The following is a 13,220-nucleotide window of genomic DNA, read 5'->3' as shown; positions in this document are numbered from 1 at the left end:
TTTGTTTTATGACCTTAATTACAATAAAGACCATTAATAATTAAACTAAAAACGTGGGACTATGAGAACACGATGAAAAGCATCACTGAATCATTTTTAAAACAGTGTGTTCGAAAGAACCGATTCGTGGTAATGAGTTCGATTGCTCTGTGTCTGTGAGCCACTATATGCTCTGAAAAAAGTAAACAGTCTGACTCGATTAGTAACACTGCGTGATGCACGCAAACGCGGAAGCGACCGCTTTCACTGGTGTTTTTTGTACACAGTGGATGTGTGCTGGACAGTCGGATTTTTCAGCTCGTTTGCCTCTGGAATTGGACGCTTGAGACGCATGCAGCCCGGTGTGCCATGATTCCTATAGCGGTGGTGGTGTGTGTGATGGGCGGGTGGTGTACCGTGTATCTGACGGACACGCTGCTGCGGGTAGGCGGATCTCACCATTAAAACCTTTAATTATTTTGAGTTAAACAGAGAGCAAACTCACAACACAGAGATATTTGCTGCTGAAATTATAGAATCGATCATAATTGATGCTTTGTGACGCGAATGTGATTCACTTGTTAAGAACATTAGATGATAAGAGCGGCTACTTTGGCAGTAATATCATATAACAGAATTATTACCATATTTATGTACCATTGTATTCACATATATACACTTACAAAAAAAGTTAAACATTTTGGACATTATACCACGATATACTACCATGTTTTGTGCATTGTACCGTGGTACTACTATGGTTTACCTTGGAAGTAGCATGTAAATACCATTACTTTATTACTGTGCTATAGCAGTAATGCTTTATTACAGTACCATAGCATAACTGTACCTAGTTTTCTTAAGGGTACTTAAAAGATAAAAATAGTCCAAAAACATGGTACTTTAACAGTTTTTCAGTAGCCACTTTAAAATGTATTGTGATTGTGTTAATTCTAAAATCAATATGATTTTATAATAATAAAGTTACTCTCACTGATGTAATAATTTATTAAAATTTACACAAGTATGAAATGGCTTCCAGCATAACTTTGTGTATGTTTTAAACGAGAGATCATATTATTTATACAGTAGAAACTACTGTATTATTTTTGGCATACACTATTGTATTACCTTTTTAAATCTTTATAATGGTGAAGACGATTGTAAAACCCTGTCCCATCCTAACTACTCTCTTTTCTCTGTTTCACCTTCAGTCGTCCAGTTCAGTGAAGAACCGCTATGAATCATGGTTATCCTCGAACGGATTCACTCTCTCTCCCTTCCATATCAAATGGCACACGAGCATCTTCAACCGTCTGTTTGCCAGATGTGCTCATCTCAACCCTCGCTTTCTGTACATCTGGTACGAGTTTTGTCATTACTGTCCTCAGATCAGTTATTTTGAATGTTCAGAGGACGATAATGCTTATCGTGAGCTCTTTAACCTTTATTGCTGTGTTCTACAGAGCTGTCAGTAGCTATTTTGTTTCTGTGATTCTGAATGAAAGAAACATGGATCATGTAAATGAAACTTTCTAATAACATCTATATAAGACATCTCGCTCCGTTTTGGTTTCCATCGGTGAGGCTGTTGCCATATTAAATCCACTTTGATGATATGTATTTATTTTTTTGAGGACTTAAAGCTTTAGTTATTAAAAAAATCTTAAGCTGCTTATGATGAGAGCAGTGGTTACAGCAAGGCATTATGGGTATCCCCCCCCCCCCACACACACACACACATAAACATACACATATTCACAGTCAATCACCTTTTGTTGCTCTATCATCATAGTTAATTAAAAATCCAGAATTTAAAATCTTATTTCAACCTATATATATGTGTGTGTATATCAGGTTCAGTGCTGGTATGGTGTTTGGGGTTCTGGCAATGTTTGGGTCTGTGGTTCTCCTGAGCAAAACGCTGCTGCAGACTTTGAGTCAGATGATGGCAGAGACACCGGAGGGATCCCACGAACAGGTCCTGCAAGTGGTGGTGAGTGCCGAAGAGGCCTATAGGAATTAAAATGCCATGATGGTGCATTTCTTTCTGCGGCGATGACAGTGTGGACCATCTGTGCTCAGCCTGATCATTCCGGTCATGACTTTTCTTGTATTATCAGGTGCCTGGTGTTAACCTTCCTGTCAGTCAACTGGCCTATTTTTTCATCGCTATCTTGGTCAGCGGAGTCATACATGAGTTTGGCCATGGGGTGGCAGCACTGAGGTAAACTTAAAGGAGCAGCATTTCATTTCTGTCAGCAGCAGTATCTAACTAACACTTACTTATCCCACATTTAGCCAGGATAAGATAAAGAATTTTAACATGAAAAATGATTTTCATCAAAAATGCAATTTTATTGGGTGCCGCTAATGCCACAGAAATACACACAGCAGCTTTAAAATGAAAATGTGTCCTAATGGAGCGAAAATCAAATGACTGAGTATACATTTATGCATTAAATTTGCTTATATGCAAACATTGTTTACTTTTAGAAGAGTCACTAAAGTTAAGTCTATTGGTTGTTTATAGTGTCTCTTGATTTAAAGGAAAATTACTTGCCTAATATACAGTACAGTCCAAAAGTTTGGAACCACTAAGATTTTTAATGTTTTTAAAAGAAGTTTCGTCTGCTCACCAAGGCTACATTTATTTAATTAAAAATACAGTAAAAAAACAGTAATATTGTGAAATATTATTACAATTTAAAATAACTGTGTACTATTTTAATATATTTGACAAAGTAATTTATTCCTGTGATGCAAAGCTGAATTTTCAGCATCATTACTCCAGTCTTCAGTGTCACATGATCCTTCAGAAATCATTCTAATATGCTGCTCAAGAAACATTTATGATTATTTTCAATGTTGAAAACAGTTGTGTACTTTTTTTTCAGGATTCCTTGATGAATAGAAAGTTCAAAAGAACAGCATTTATCTGAAATACAAAGCTTCTGTAGCATTATACACTACCGTTCAAAAGTTTGGGGTCAGTAAGAATTTTTATTTTTATTTTTTTGAAAAGAAATGAATACTTTTATTCAGCAAGGATGCATTAAATCAATCAAAAGTGGCAGTAAAGACATTTATAATGTTACAAAAGATTAGATTTCAGATAAACACTGTTCTTTTGAACTTTCTATTCATCAAATAATCCTGAAAAAAAATATTGTACACATATTTTGTACAATTGTACACATTAAATGTTTCTTGAGCAGCAGATCAGCATATTAGAATGATTTCTGAAGGATCATGTGACACTGAAGACTGGAGTAATGATGCTGAAAATTCAGCTTTGCATCACAGGAATAAATTACTTTGTGAAATATATTCAAATAGAAAACAGTTATTTTAAATTGTAATAATATTTCACAATATTACTGTTTTTACTGTATTTTTAATTAAATAAATGTAGCCTTGGTGAGCAGATGAAACTTCTTTTAAAAACATTAAAAATCTTAGTGGTTCCAAACTTTTGGACTGTACTGTACTTAAATCATCTGAAGTTTGCATGCACATTTGTGAAAGAAAAGAGAGCGAGTCATTATAAAGTTGGGTCACAATCTCAAATCTCACCCCATTTGACTAATAAAATTATCTGAAGTCTGCGTGTAATGTAAGTAAAGTGTGAGTGTCTGACCTTGTGTCAATATAATGCTAGTTATACCTGAAAAACTATCAAAAATTGTGTGTTGTGTTGAAAAGAAGCTTGTTTTAGTTTTATGCTGAGTGTGTATTTTTGCATTTTGTTCTCAGGGAGCAGGTGAGGTTGAATGGTTTTGGCATGTTCATGTTTGTGGTTTATCCTGGAGCATTTGTGGACCTCTTCACCACACATCTGAACCTCATTTCTCCAGTCCAGCAGCTCCGAATATTCTGTGCTGGTAAGACTTTTAAAGCAGCCACAGTGACTTTACAAGCACAATGTCACAAATCCTGCATTTGCAATTCATAAAACCTTTTATTTTTGTTTTACCACTACTTATTCCTCTAGCAACCTCATAAAAGTATATAACATTTTCCCATTTGTCTGTCTTTGTGTAGGTGTGTGGCACAACTTCATGCTGTGTGTTGTGGCCCTCAGCTTCCTGTTCCTGCTGCCAATCCTACTGTTCCCCTTGTATTACACTGGAGCAGGGGCGCTCGTCACTGAGGTGGTGGAGGTCAGATCAACTTTCATCTTCAAGTTTTATGTTTAGATGGTTTCATTAGCGTCTGAGATCAGTTTTTTGTTCAGGGCTCCCCATCGAGTGGACCTCGTGGTCTGTTTCTAGGAGATCTGGTAACCCAGCTGGAGGACTGTACAGTTCGGGGAGTGCAGGATTGGCACGACTGCGTTCAGCATCTATCCCATAGTCCTCAGAAGGGTTACTGCGTTCATACTGCCAAATTGCAGCTCAGCTGGATGGCAGGAAGAGGTACTGACCTGCCATATACACTACCGTTCAAATGTTTGGGGCCTGTATGATTGTTTTAAATTGATCAAAAGTGACCATAAAGACCTTTATAATGTTACAAAAGATTTCTGTTTAAAGTAAATGCTGTTCTTCATCAAAGAATCCTGAAAAAATTGATCAGTTTCCACAAAAATATTAAGCAGCACAGCTGTTTTCAACATTGATAATAAAAAGAAATGCTTATTGAACAGCAAATCAGGATATTAGACTGATTTCTGAAGGGTCATGTGACACTGAAGACTGGAGTAATGATGCTGAAAATTCAGCTTTGTCATCACAGGATTAAATTACATTTGAAAATATGTTAAAATAGAAAACAGTTGTAATAATATTTCACAATATTTCTGTTTTTACTGTATTTTCGATCACATAAATGCAGCTTTGATGAGCATAAGAAAACCTTTCTGACCCCAAACTTTTAAATGATGATGTAAATATAGATTTGCTGTTTACAAATATTTGTTAGCTCATTCTGATTTTTCTTCCACTCAGCGTTCAAACGCCTCGATGGCACTATGGAGTGCTGTGGGAACAACAGCATGACCGACCTCTGCTTCTCTTACAGTAATAACGTGGAGAGCAAATTGGTAAGATGGACACCTTCTCTGAAATGCCCCCAGTTAGTATTTAGGAATTTTATTCAGATTAGAACTACTATAAAACTTGATAGGTTCTGTTCGCTCCTGTTAATATCAGCAATAGGCTCTAATGCAGTGTCAGATAATGGCACCTTACTGCAAAAGACGGGGGACATTTTGTCAATGACTATTAGAACTGAATATGTAAAGTCATCTGTTGGCTAACAAGGCTTTGCATGGCTGAAAGAGAAAAGGGAAAAAATATTTCTTGCAATCTCAGTCTTAGGATTTTTGACACTTTAAACTATTGCTGCTTTTCCCCCATGCTAGTTCGCCTGCTTGCCGGTCAGAAAAACCATTGAAGCGAGTCGTACATGTCGTACCAACACGGACTGTCAAACGGACTTCATCCCAAGCTTGTGTTTAATCCCATCTCTGGAGAACCAGACCAGACTGATCCGGGTCAAACACCCGCCACAAACAGACATGTTGTTTGTTGGCTACCCTTCACACCTACAGTACTCAGGTCAGACAGATTCTATTCTATTCTATTCTATTCTATTCTATTCTGTTCTGTTTAGTTTTATGCAAAAGTTCCTCTATATAAAAGTGATAATTTCTTTATTTTTAGTGAGTCTCACCAACTTTGTTCCTCGTTTGGGCTTTCTTCATCCAGACCTGCCTGTCATGATGGAGACTTTCTGCAAGTATCCTTCCCACACAATCAGTACTTACATCACTCTTAGACATGTACTTTGTTGAGTTTGTTTAGTCTCATGATCTTAATGTATAAATCACAGTGATTGGTTCCTGGTTCAAATGCGAACTCAGTAATGACTGACATTATTTATATATATATATATATATATATATATATGTCAGTCATATACAAAAATATGTATATGTATATGTATGATTAATTGTTAAATGATCGCAGTCTCGATTATTAGACCGTTCAGTTATGTGTATTAAACCTTTGACAACAATCAAATTTGTGTTGCCGCTAACTTGGAGAGAGAAGTTGTCATGTATAGGTGTGAAACGTTCAACGGAAGGAAATATTCAAATTATCTACTAATTATCAAAGTACTGGGATAAAAGTTTATAGCTTGGATATAAACACTGATGTATACGGAAGCAAATCAAGCCATCAAAATAGAGCAAATCCTTTTGAAAGTAACTTGCCGCTTCAAATAGCGATTGTATCAATCACATCGTTACACCACTAGGTGGCGACATTGAATCATTAATTCAAGAGATTTGTTCAAAAACCCTGATTCATTCAGTAATGAAACAAGTATTTATGAATGAGTCATTGAATCATTCATTTTTTAAATTATTAATTCACATTAATTAAACATTTAAACGGTTAACATTTATCAGAACCTCTAGTAAATTACATGCTATTTTGTTTAGCTGTCTCTTGTTGGAGAATTGTGATCTTTTTGAAAAGAAAAAAAAAAAAGTTTCTCAATTTATCCAGAATTGTGCAGCTAATAATACTGACCTAACAGAAGTGTTAATCTGTAAAGTGCCCTCCATTCAAACTGTGTAATTGTCAAAGGTATACTGCTGTTAACTAACCTTAACTTCTTGTGTGTTGAGATACCTGGTCTCATTGTCTGGGGCCCTGGCGGTAGTAAACGCTGTTCCCTGCTTTGCGCTGGACGGCCAGTGGATGCTCACAGCGTTCCTAGAAGCTACGTTGAGCTCTGTGATCCCAGAGAGGAACAACCGAGAACTGATTGGCTTTTTTTTTCTGCTGGGGGGCAGTGCCCTTCTAGCGGCCAATGTAGCTCTGGGCCTGTGGATGGTCACAGCACGGTAACGCATATCCGTCTCCTCCAGGGGAAATGCTTACTGAAAAACCTTCTTGAACTCATGGAGGAATCAACTTGGGTGGTTTTACCTTTGCTGGCCTGGTACTCGCCAGACTTCCCACCCTGAAAGTGCAGCCAGAGGGTCAAGAATGTCGCTGTACCCGAGAAAACGCTTAATCGATAGGTTTGAATGGCTCAGATAGAAACAAGCAGTAAATAGCATCTTGAAGCTGCATGCTTTTACACTGTGACCTTAGGACAGCGCCACTAGTGCCCTCTTTGATAAATACTATGCGTTATCATACTTTGTCAAAACTGTTTAATCATGTAAACCCACAAATGACACGATATCAACGAATACACGGAAGGTTTTGTGGGCAATACTTGCCTGTTTGGCCTCTCTGTCTTCCTGAAGTACATGGACACACAAAGTATGTGTAGTTTTACGTTGTCTGTAGTTCAGTTTTCCACATACCATATCAACTCAAACATACATAAAGCCAATTAATTTGGGTAGAAAGTAAAAACATAAAATAATCTAATCATAATTTAAGTGTACATTCAATAATTTTACATAAAGAAATAGTCATTTTGAAAAATGTTTTATGTCATGTGCACTTGCATGTAATGAAGAATTCAGACTTTTTTAGGTTACTTATGTAACCTAAAAAAGGGTGACGTTTAGACAACCAGTCAAGTTTGCTTGCTTTTTCTTAGAAACAACCCTGTAATTGAACATTTTCAGTCAATACTAAAAGCATTTCTACAATAGTGTCAGTAACTGATAACATTTGCTGTTGCACGATGCTTCATCCACACCACTAGGTTTCAGTATAGAGTCCAAGATGGTTGCCATCAGCTAGCGCAGCATCAACCAAAAACTGAGTGCACCTTATATAAAACAATCGAAATTGAAATCGAAATGCATACAGTGTGGTCAAAATATACATTTGTACATATAGTGACTAGACACAGCATGAAACTGCACAAATAAACATATACTACTGCAGTGTTATTGAACTTGGAAGAGTAGCTTAGTTAGTTGCTTAGTCAGAGATTGAATGGCTAATGGTTTATAAGCTCTGAAACAGCTGTGAACTGTGAAAATGTTCTCTTATACACCATGACAAGAGAAACCTATTGCTAAACATGCTCTTATGTGCATGGGAAGCGTTCATATTGTATATGATCTGTATACTGTGAAATTTCCCGCCAATAACAATTAGCCAGACTGTGGGTTTAAACTGCACTAACTTGTTTTACTTGTTTTTAATGTATGTTCTCCTTTTTTTTTTTTTTTTTTATAATTTGTTGTCTTTGTTCACCTTCATGACTCAATGTACATGTGTTTATAAAAGTAATTTACATGAACCTTCCTGTGTCATTGACTTATTTGTTCACAAAGAGGTCAGTGCCGCTCTGAACTTGTTTGGGAAGTCTGATGAACCTTCTTCCTGTCTGAAAACACAACAGATGGTGATGAATTCTAAAGAAAATGTATCTCTGAAAAAATTAAAATGGAAGCTATGTAATAATGTATGAATCATTGCAGAATATTTTCTGCCAGTAGATGCCAGTATTATCCCATCTGATGTTGAATTTGGTCCCCTCAGAGCTCTAGAAAATTAGGAAAAGTGTTATTTCGCCATGATGTAGTTACAAGGCTTGCTTAATTGTAATACTGAAATCTTCAAAACTTCTTACCACAGTGACTGACAAGAGGCTGGAATGATGTGAGGATGGAGAGAAGGGTTTCATAGGCGAAAAGAATCTGAAAGTGGAGTTGGTGGACTGTAAGAAAATGAGCTGCTGATGATGGCCATATTCTCAAAGAAAGTGATGAAGTTCTCAGCGGGGATAGAGTTGTTTTGAGGCAATGGAAATGTGATGTCTTGGTGCATCTGATGTCAGGAAAGGTGTCACAGAGAAGAGTCTAGAACATTTGATGGCTGATGGACACTGCTAGTGTGTGTGTTTGTTCTCAAGAACATCAGTATATGGATTGCTTTTGAAGTTGTTGGCTGTCAGTCAGCTAATGGCTTCTGCATGTCTCTTTTCCCCCTGCTGCAAGGCTCTATGGGAAAATGATAGCAATTATGTGGTCAGTTTGCCAGCATTTATCATTTCAAGCATATGTGAACTTGCATAACTGAGGGTTTTTGTTTTTTTGTCATGCTTTAATCTTCACATTTTTCATAGTATATGGCCCATTGTATCCGAAGTATCTCTTGAGGGATCATTCCATGGGAATCTTGGCTTTTTTTAAAATAATTTTTGGACAAGCATCATGATCTGCATAATGTCAGAAATGTATTAATAACTATTGATTCTTTGTTAGGAAGAATTAAGCATTAGTTCATGGAAATGTTCAAAAATAGGCATGAAGAATTTTCCAAGAGCAATGAGTAGAGTGACTGTCTGATATGAAAGGCAAACAACTGAGCACACTTTAAGAAAGGGACAGAAGTTCATGGGTCAAGCTGCAGTTTTCCCTCAAGTCCTTCTATCAAGTTGTTTTTGTACCAGCATTTTTGACATGAGGCGCTTGCATTTTGTTAAATGGTTCCTGATGGAGGTGTAGAGCACATCCGTCCATAAGTTTATCCAGTGTGCTCCTGTGAGGGTTGCAACTTTTGGCTTTGTACTGCTATATTTAGCTTTCATTGAACTTTTTTTTTTTTAGGGTTTTCTCAGAAGAAGGGTGTGTGTTTGGGATGTGCCCCCTGGGAAGACGGAAGACTGTATGTCTGTGCTATTTCAGAGTTAAAATAATTACACATGGATGTGGTTGTGCGTAGGGAGAACAGACTCCTCCCCTCTTTCCATCACCCAGAAAGCCTTGGGGCTGTTTATATGTGTGTCTGTTCTTAGTTTAGGAGGATGAACTAATTGATGGTTTTAATTATGTGTGTGTATATATATATATATATAATGTATGTATGTATATGTGTGTCCCTCACACACACAAATGTTCAGACGCCATAAATGACAGACACTTCCCATTTATCTTTCTTTTTCTGTCACTCTCTCTCTTCTCTGTATCAGGACAGAATCAGTGTGTTCATTCTCTATGAAAATAACAAGTCTTTTACAGGTACAGGATGTGCATGTTTGTTGATTTTTGAGAGAGGGAGAGATTGTTCTTAGCTTATGTACTTATGTTAAAATGGAAATCCTTCTGTTAGTCAAAAACAAAGAAGAAGTGTTGACATAAATGGGCCCTACAGGTGCTTGTGTAATAGAAACGTGTCTATTCCAGGTAACGTGTCTGTCCCACAAACACAGCATTCATTAAACAGCTATTTTAGTGAATGTAAAAGCCACTTATAGGTAATAACCCTTGTTTTTCCTGTGGTTTGCTGAGGCACCAAAAATCTTGTGTTGTCACATCTGCTGTTTTCTGTTGTAGAGCAAAGGCAGCTGCATGATTGATAGGAGTGCTTGTTTCTGTTATAATGCTCTAAATTGAAGGTTTAGCCTGATAAGATTTGGTAAGCTTGACTTATACTGAGGTTGGGAAGTAGAAACCACAAATATCTGCAGGGTATGACCAGTTTAGACAAATAACAATGCCAATGTTCTATGAATATTCCTGCTGGTATTTACAAACTGTAAGCTGACACTGATGATGATGATATATTAGCCATTATATCTCTTACAAAAATGTACCATTATCATTAACTATAGTTTTCACCAAAATACCTGTTATACTAAAATACTAATAATGTTACTACAGCTATTGTTACTGATATTACTTATAATAATATTATAATTTTAGGCACCATTCATTGATATTTTTTTTACCTTTTGGTTTTATTCATAAGAAACTTACTTTATATATATATATATATATATATATATATATATATATATATATATATATATATATATATATATATATATATATATATAAATATATTACAGCTATGGAAAAAATTAAAAGACCACTTAACATAGATTTCTGAACTTGGAGTGGTCTCTTAATTTTTTCCATAACTGTATGTATATATATAAAGTGTATGTGTATATATAAAGTATATATATATATATATATATATATATATATATATATATATATATATATATATATATATATACATATATACACTTTATATATATATATATATATATATATATATATATATATATATATATATATATATATATATATATATATATATATATATATATATACATATATACACTTATACACAAAAAAAAAACAAATTTACACAGTAAAATACCGTTGTTTTTCATTGAAACAGTAATATACCATAAAAACAATGTATTCTGCATAATATTATTCGTTGTTTTCGAGAAAGCAACCTATAGGCTACTTCCTTAAAAATGACAAATATTACCCAGAATGCATTGTTTTACAGTATATTACTTCTGTTTATTACAATGCATTCTGTATATTACAATGCATGCTGGGTAGTAATATTTGTTGTTTTCGAGAAAGGTATAATAGTATAATAGTAAAATAACTGTAAAAAAAAGGAAACAAATTTACACAGTAAAATACCGTTTTTCATTGAAACAGTAATATACCATAAAAACAATGTATTCTGGGTAATATTTGTCATTTTAAGCATTGTTTTTTACAGTTACAGTATACAGTTAAAAACTAAACAAATTTACACAGTAAAATACACAGTTTTCCATTGAAACAGTAATATATTGTAATATAATAGTAATGGGTAATATTATTAGTCGTTTTCCAGAAAACCTATAGGCTACGAAAACAACAAATATTACCCAGAATGCATTTTTACAGTATATTACTTCTGTATATGCATCCTGGGTAATATTATTTGTCGTTTTTGAGAAAGTAGCCTATAGGCCTCTTTTCATAAAAAATTTAATTAATAAATTATGATTATAATGATAAATTCTTTAAATAGATTGTTAGCCTCAATTAAATACATTTTAATGTGTATAAGCTTGCATTCTTTTTATTGTCAATGTTGTGTATGAATCGAGAAGCATCTCTCTCTCTCTCTGTGTGTGTGTGTGTGTGTGTGTGTGTGTGTGTGTGTGTGTGGTCCAATGTCTACACAAGGATGGCAATATCAGACCTTGAGATGACTTTTTTTGGTCCCTGTGAGGAAAACAGTTTATAAATCATACTAAATTATGTTTTTTGAAAGTGTAAAAATGCAGAAAGTTTTCTGTGAAGGGTAGGTTTAGGTTTAGGGGATAGAATATATACAGTTTGTACAGTATAAAAATCATTATGGATAGTCCCCATATAACATGGAACATGTGCGTGTGAGCCTCAGCCTGTGTGTATCTCAGTGTAATGACACACTGTCAGTCTGTTTCTCTGTAAACAGAGCAGCTGATGCATGAGGTTTATCCCAGGGATGTGTCATCGCTCCTCACCTCATATCTCCCTCTCTCATTGGCGCACTTCTTTTCTCATTCAGTCCCCACATGTTCCATATCTCTACCGCCTGTGTTTAAACTAATGTTTGTGTACCCTTCTCTGTCTTGGTTTTAAATACCGGTTTCATCTGTAACGTCCCGTGCTGAGGAGCTGACCCTCCCTCTCTGTGTAGTTGGTCTTCACCACAGCCTCCAGTTCATATAATGAGACCCGAAACGCTCCCCCTGGAAAATGATGTCTATAAAAAGAAGCTTTCGCCTCCTCACTAACCACAATTGCTTTGTGCATAAATATAAGTATTTGAAAGGCAAGGCTCTATTCTTTGTAAAGCTGCTTGGCAATGTTTTTATTGTAAAAAGTGCTATTGAAATACATTTGAATTGAATTTAAAATTTTAAACTAATGAAAATAAAGCATTTTGGAGTAAATTTTGTTACTTTTTCTAAAGAGGGATTTTTGAAGAATCTTTAGACCAAAATGTTTGGAGGTCGGGAATATTTTTTTTGTTTTAAAAGAAGTCTCTCTGCATTTATCGAATCAAAAATACAGTACATACAGTAATATTATGAAATATTATTACAATTTAAAATACATTTTCTATTTTAATATATTTCCAAATATAATTTATACATGTCTTATTATTGTTATCAAAACTGATAACAATTTGATATTTTTGTGTAAAACGTGAAGCATTTTTTCATTATTTGAAATGAAAATTGTAACATAAATGTCTTTTTTTTTTTTTTGTCAATTTAATGCATCCTTGCTGAATAATAATAGTAAAAAAAAAAAATCTTGCTTATAATGTTTCATAATATTTCAAATCAGGAATAAAATCTGACAACAAATTAAGTTATCATAAATTGTGTTTCTGGACTTCAAATAACAAAATATATTTTTTGATCAATAGTCTGATAAAATAATTGTAAAAAAAATCAAACAGTAAAATATCGTTTTTCATTGAAACAGTAATATACCGTAAAAACAATGCATTCTG

At 34.8% G+C, this 13,220-nt stretch overlaps 1 protein-coding gene across 1 annotated transcript; it reads left to right on the top strand.

The window, feature by feature from the left end:
* Positions 1–226: 226 nt before the first annotated feature.
* On the top strand, positions 227–8,194 carry mbtps2 (membrane-bound transcription factor peptidase, site 2). Its single transcript, XM_067377796.1, has 11 exons — positions 227–423; positions 1,194–1,342; positions 1,837–1,975; positions 2,103–2,206; positions 3,736–3,863; positions 4,024–4,142; positions 4,217–4,397; positions 4,929–5,023; positions 5,345–5,540; positions 5,646–5,721; positions 6,620–8,194. The coding sequence occupies exons 1-11, from the start codon at positions 349–351 to the stop codon at positions 6,840–6,842; spliced, it is 1,485 nt and encodes a 494-aa protein (XP_067233897.1). The 5' UTR covers positions 227–348; the 3' UTR covers positions 6,843–8,194.
* The last annotated feature ends 5,026 nt before the right edge of the window (positions 8,195–13,220 follow it).

The sequence above is a fragment of the Chanodichthys erythropterus genome, chromosome 23 (assembly GCF_024489055.1).
Source record: "Chanodichthys erythropterus isolate Z2021 chromosome 23, ASM2448905v1, whole genome shotgun sequence".
Taxonomy (NCBI): domain Eukaryota; kingdom Metazoa; phylum Chordata; class Actinopteri; order Cypriniformes; family Xenocyprididae; genus Chanodichthys; species Chanodichthys erythropterus.
The sequence above is the reverse complement of the archived record's forward strand: the minus strand, read 5'-3'. Positions and strand labels throughout refer to the sequence as shown.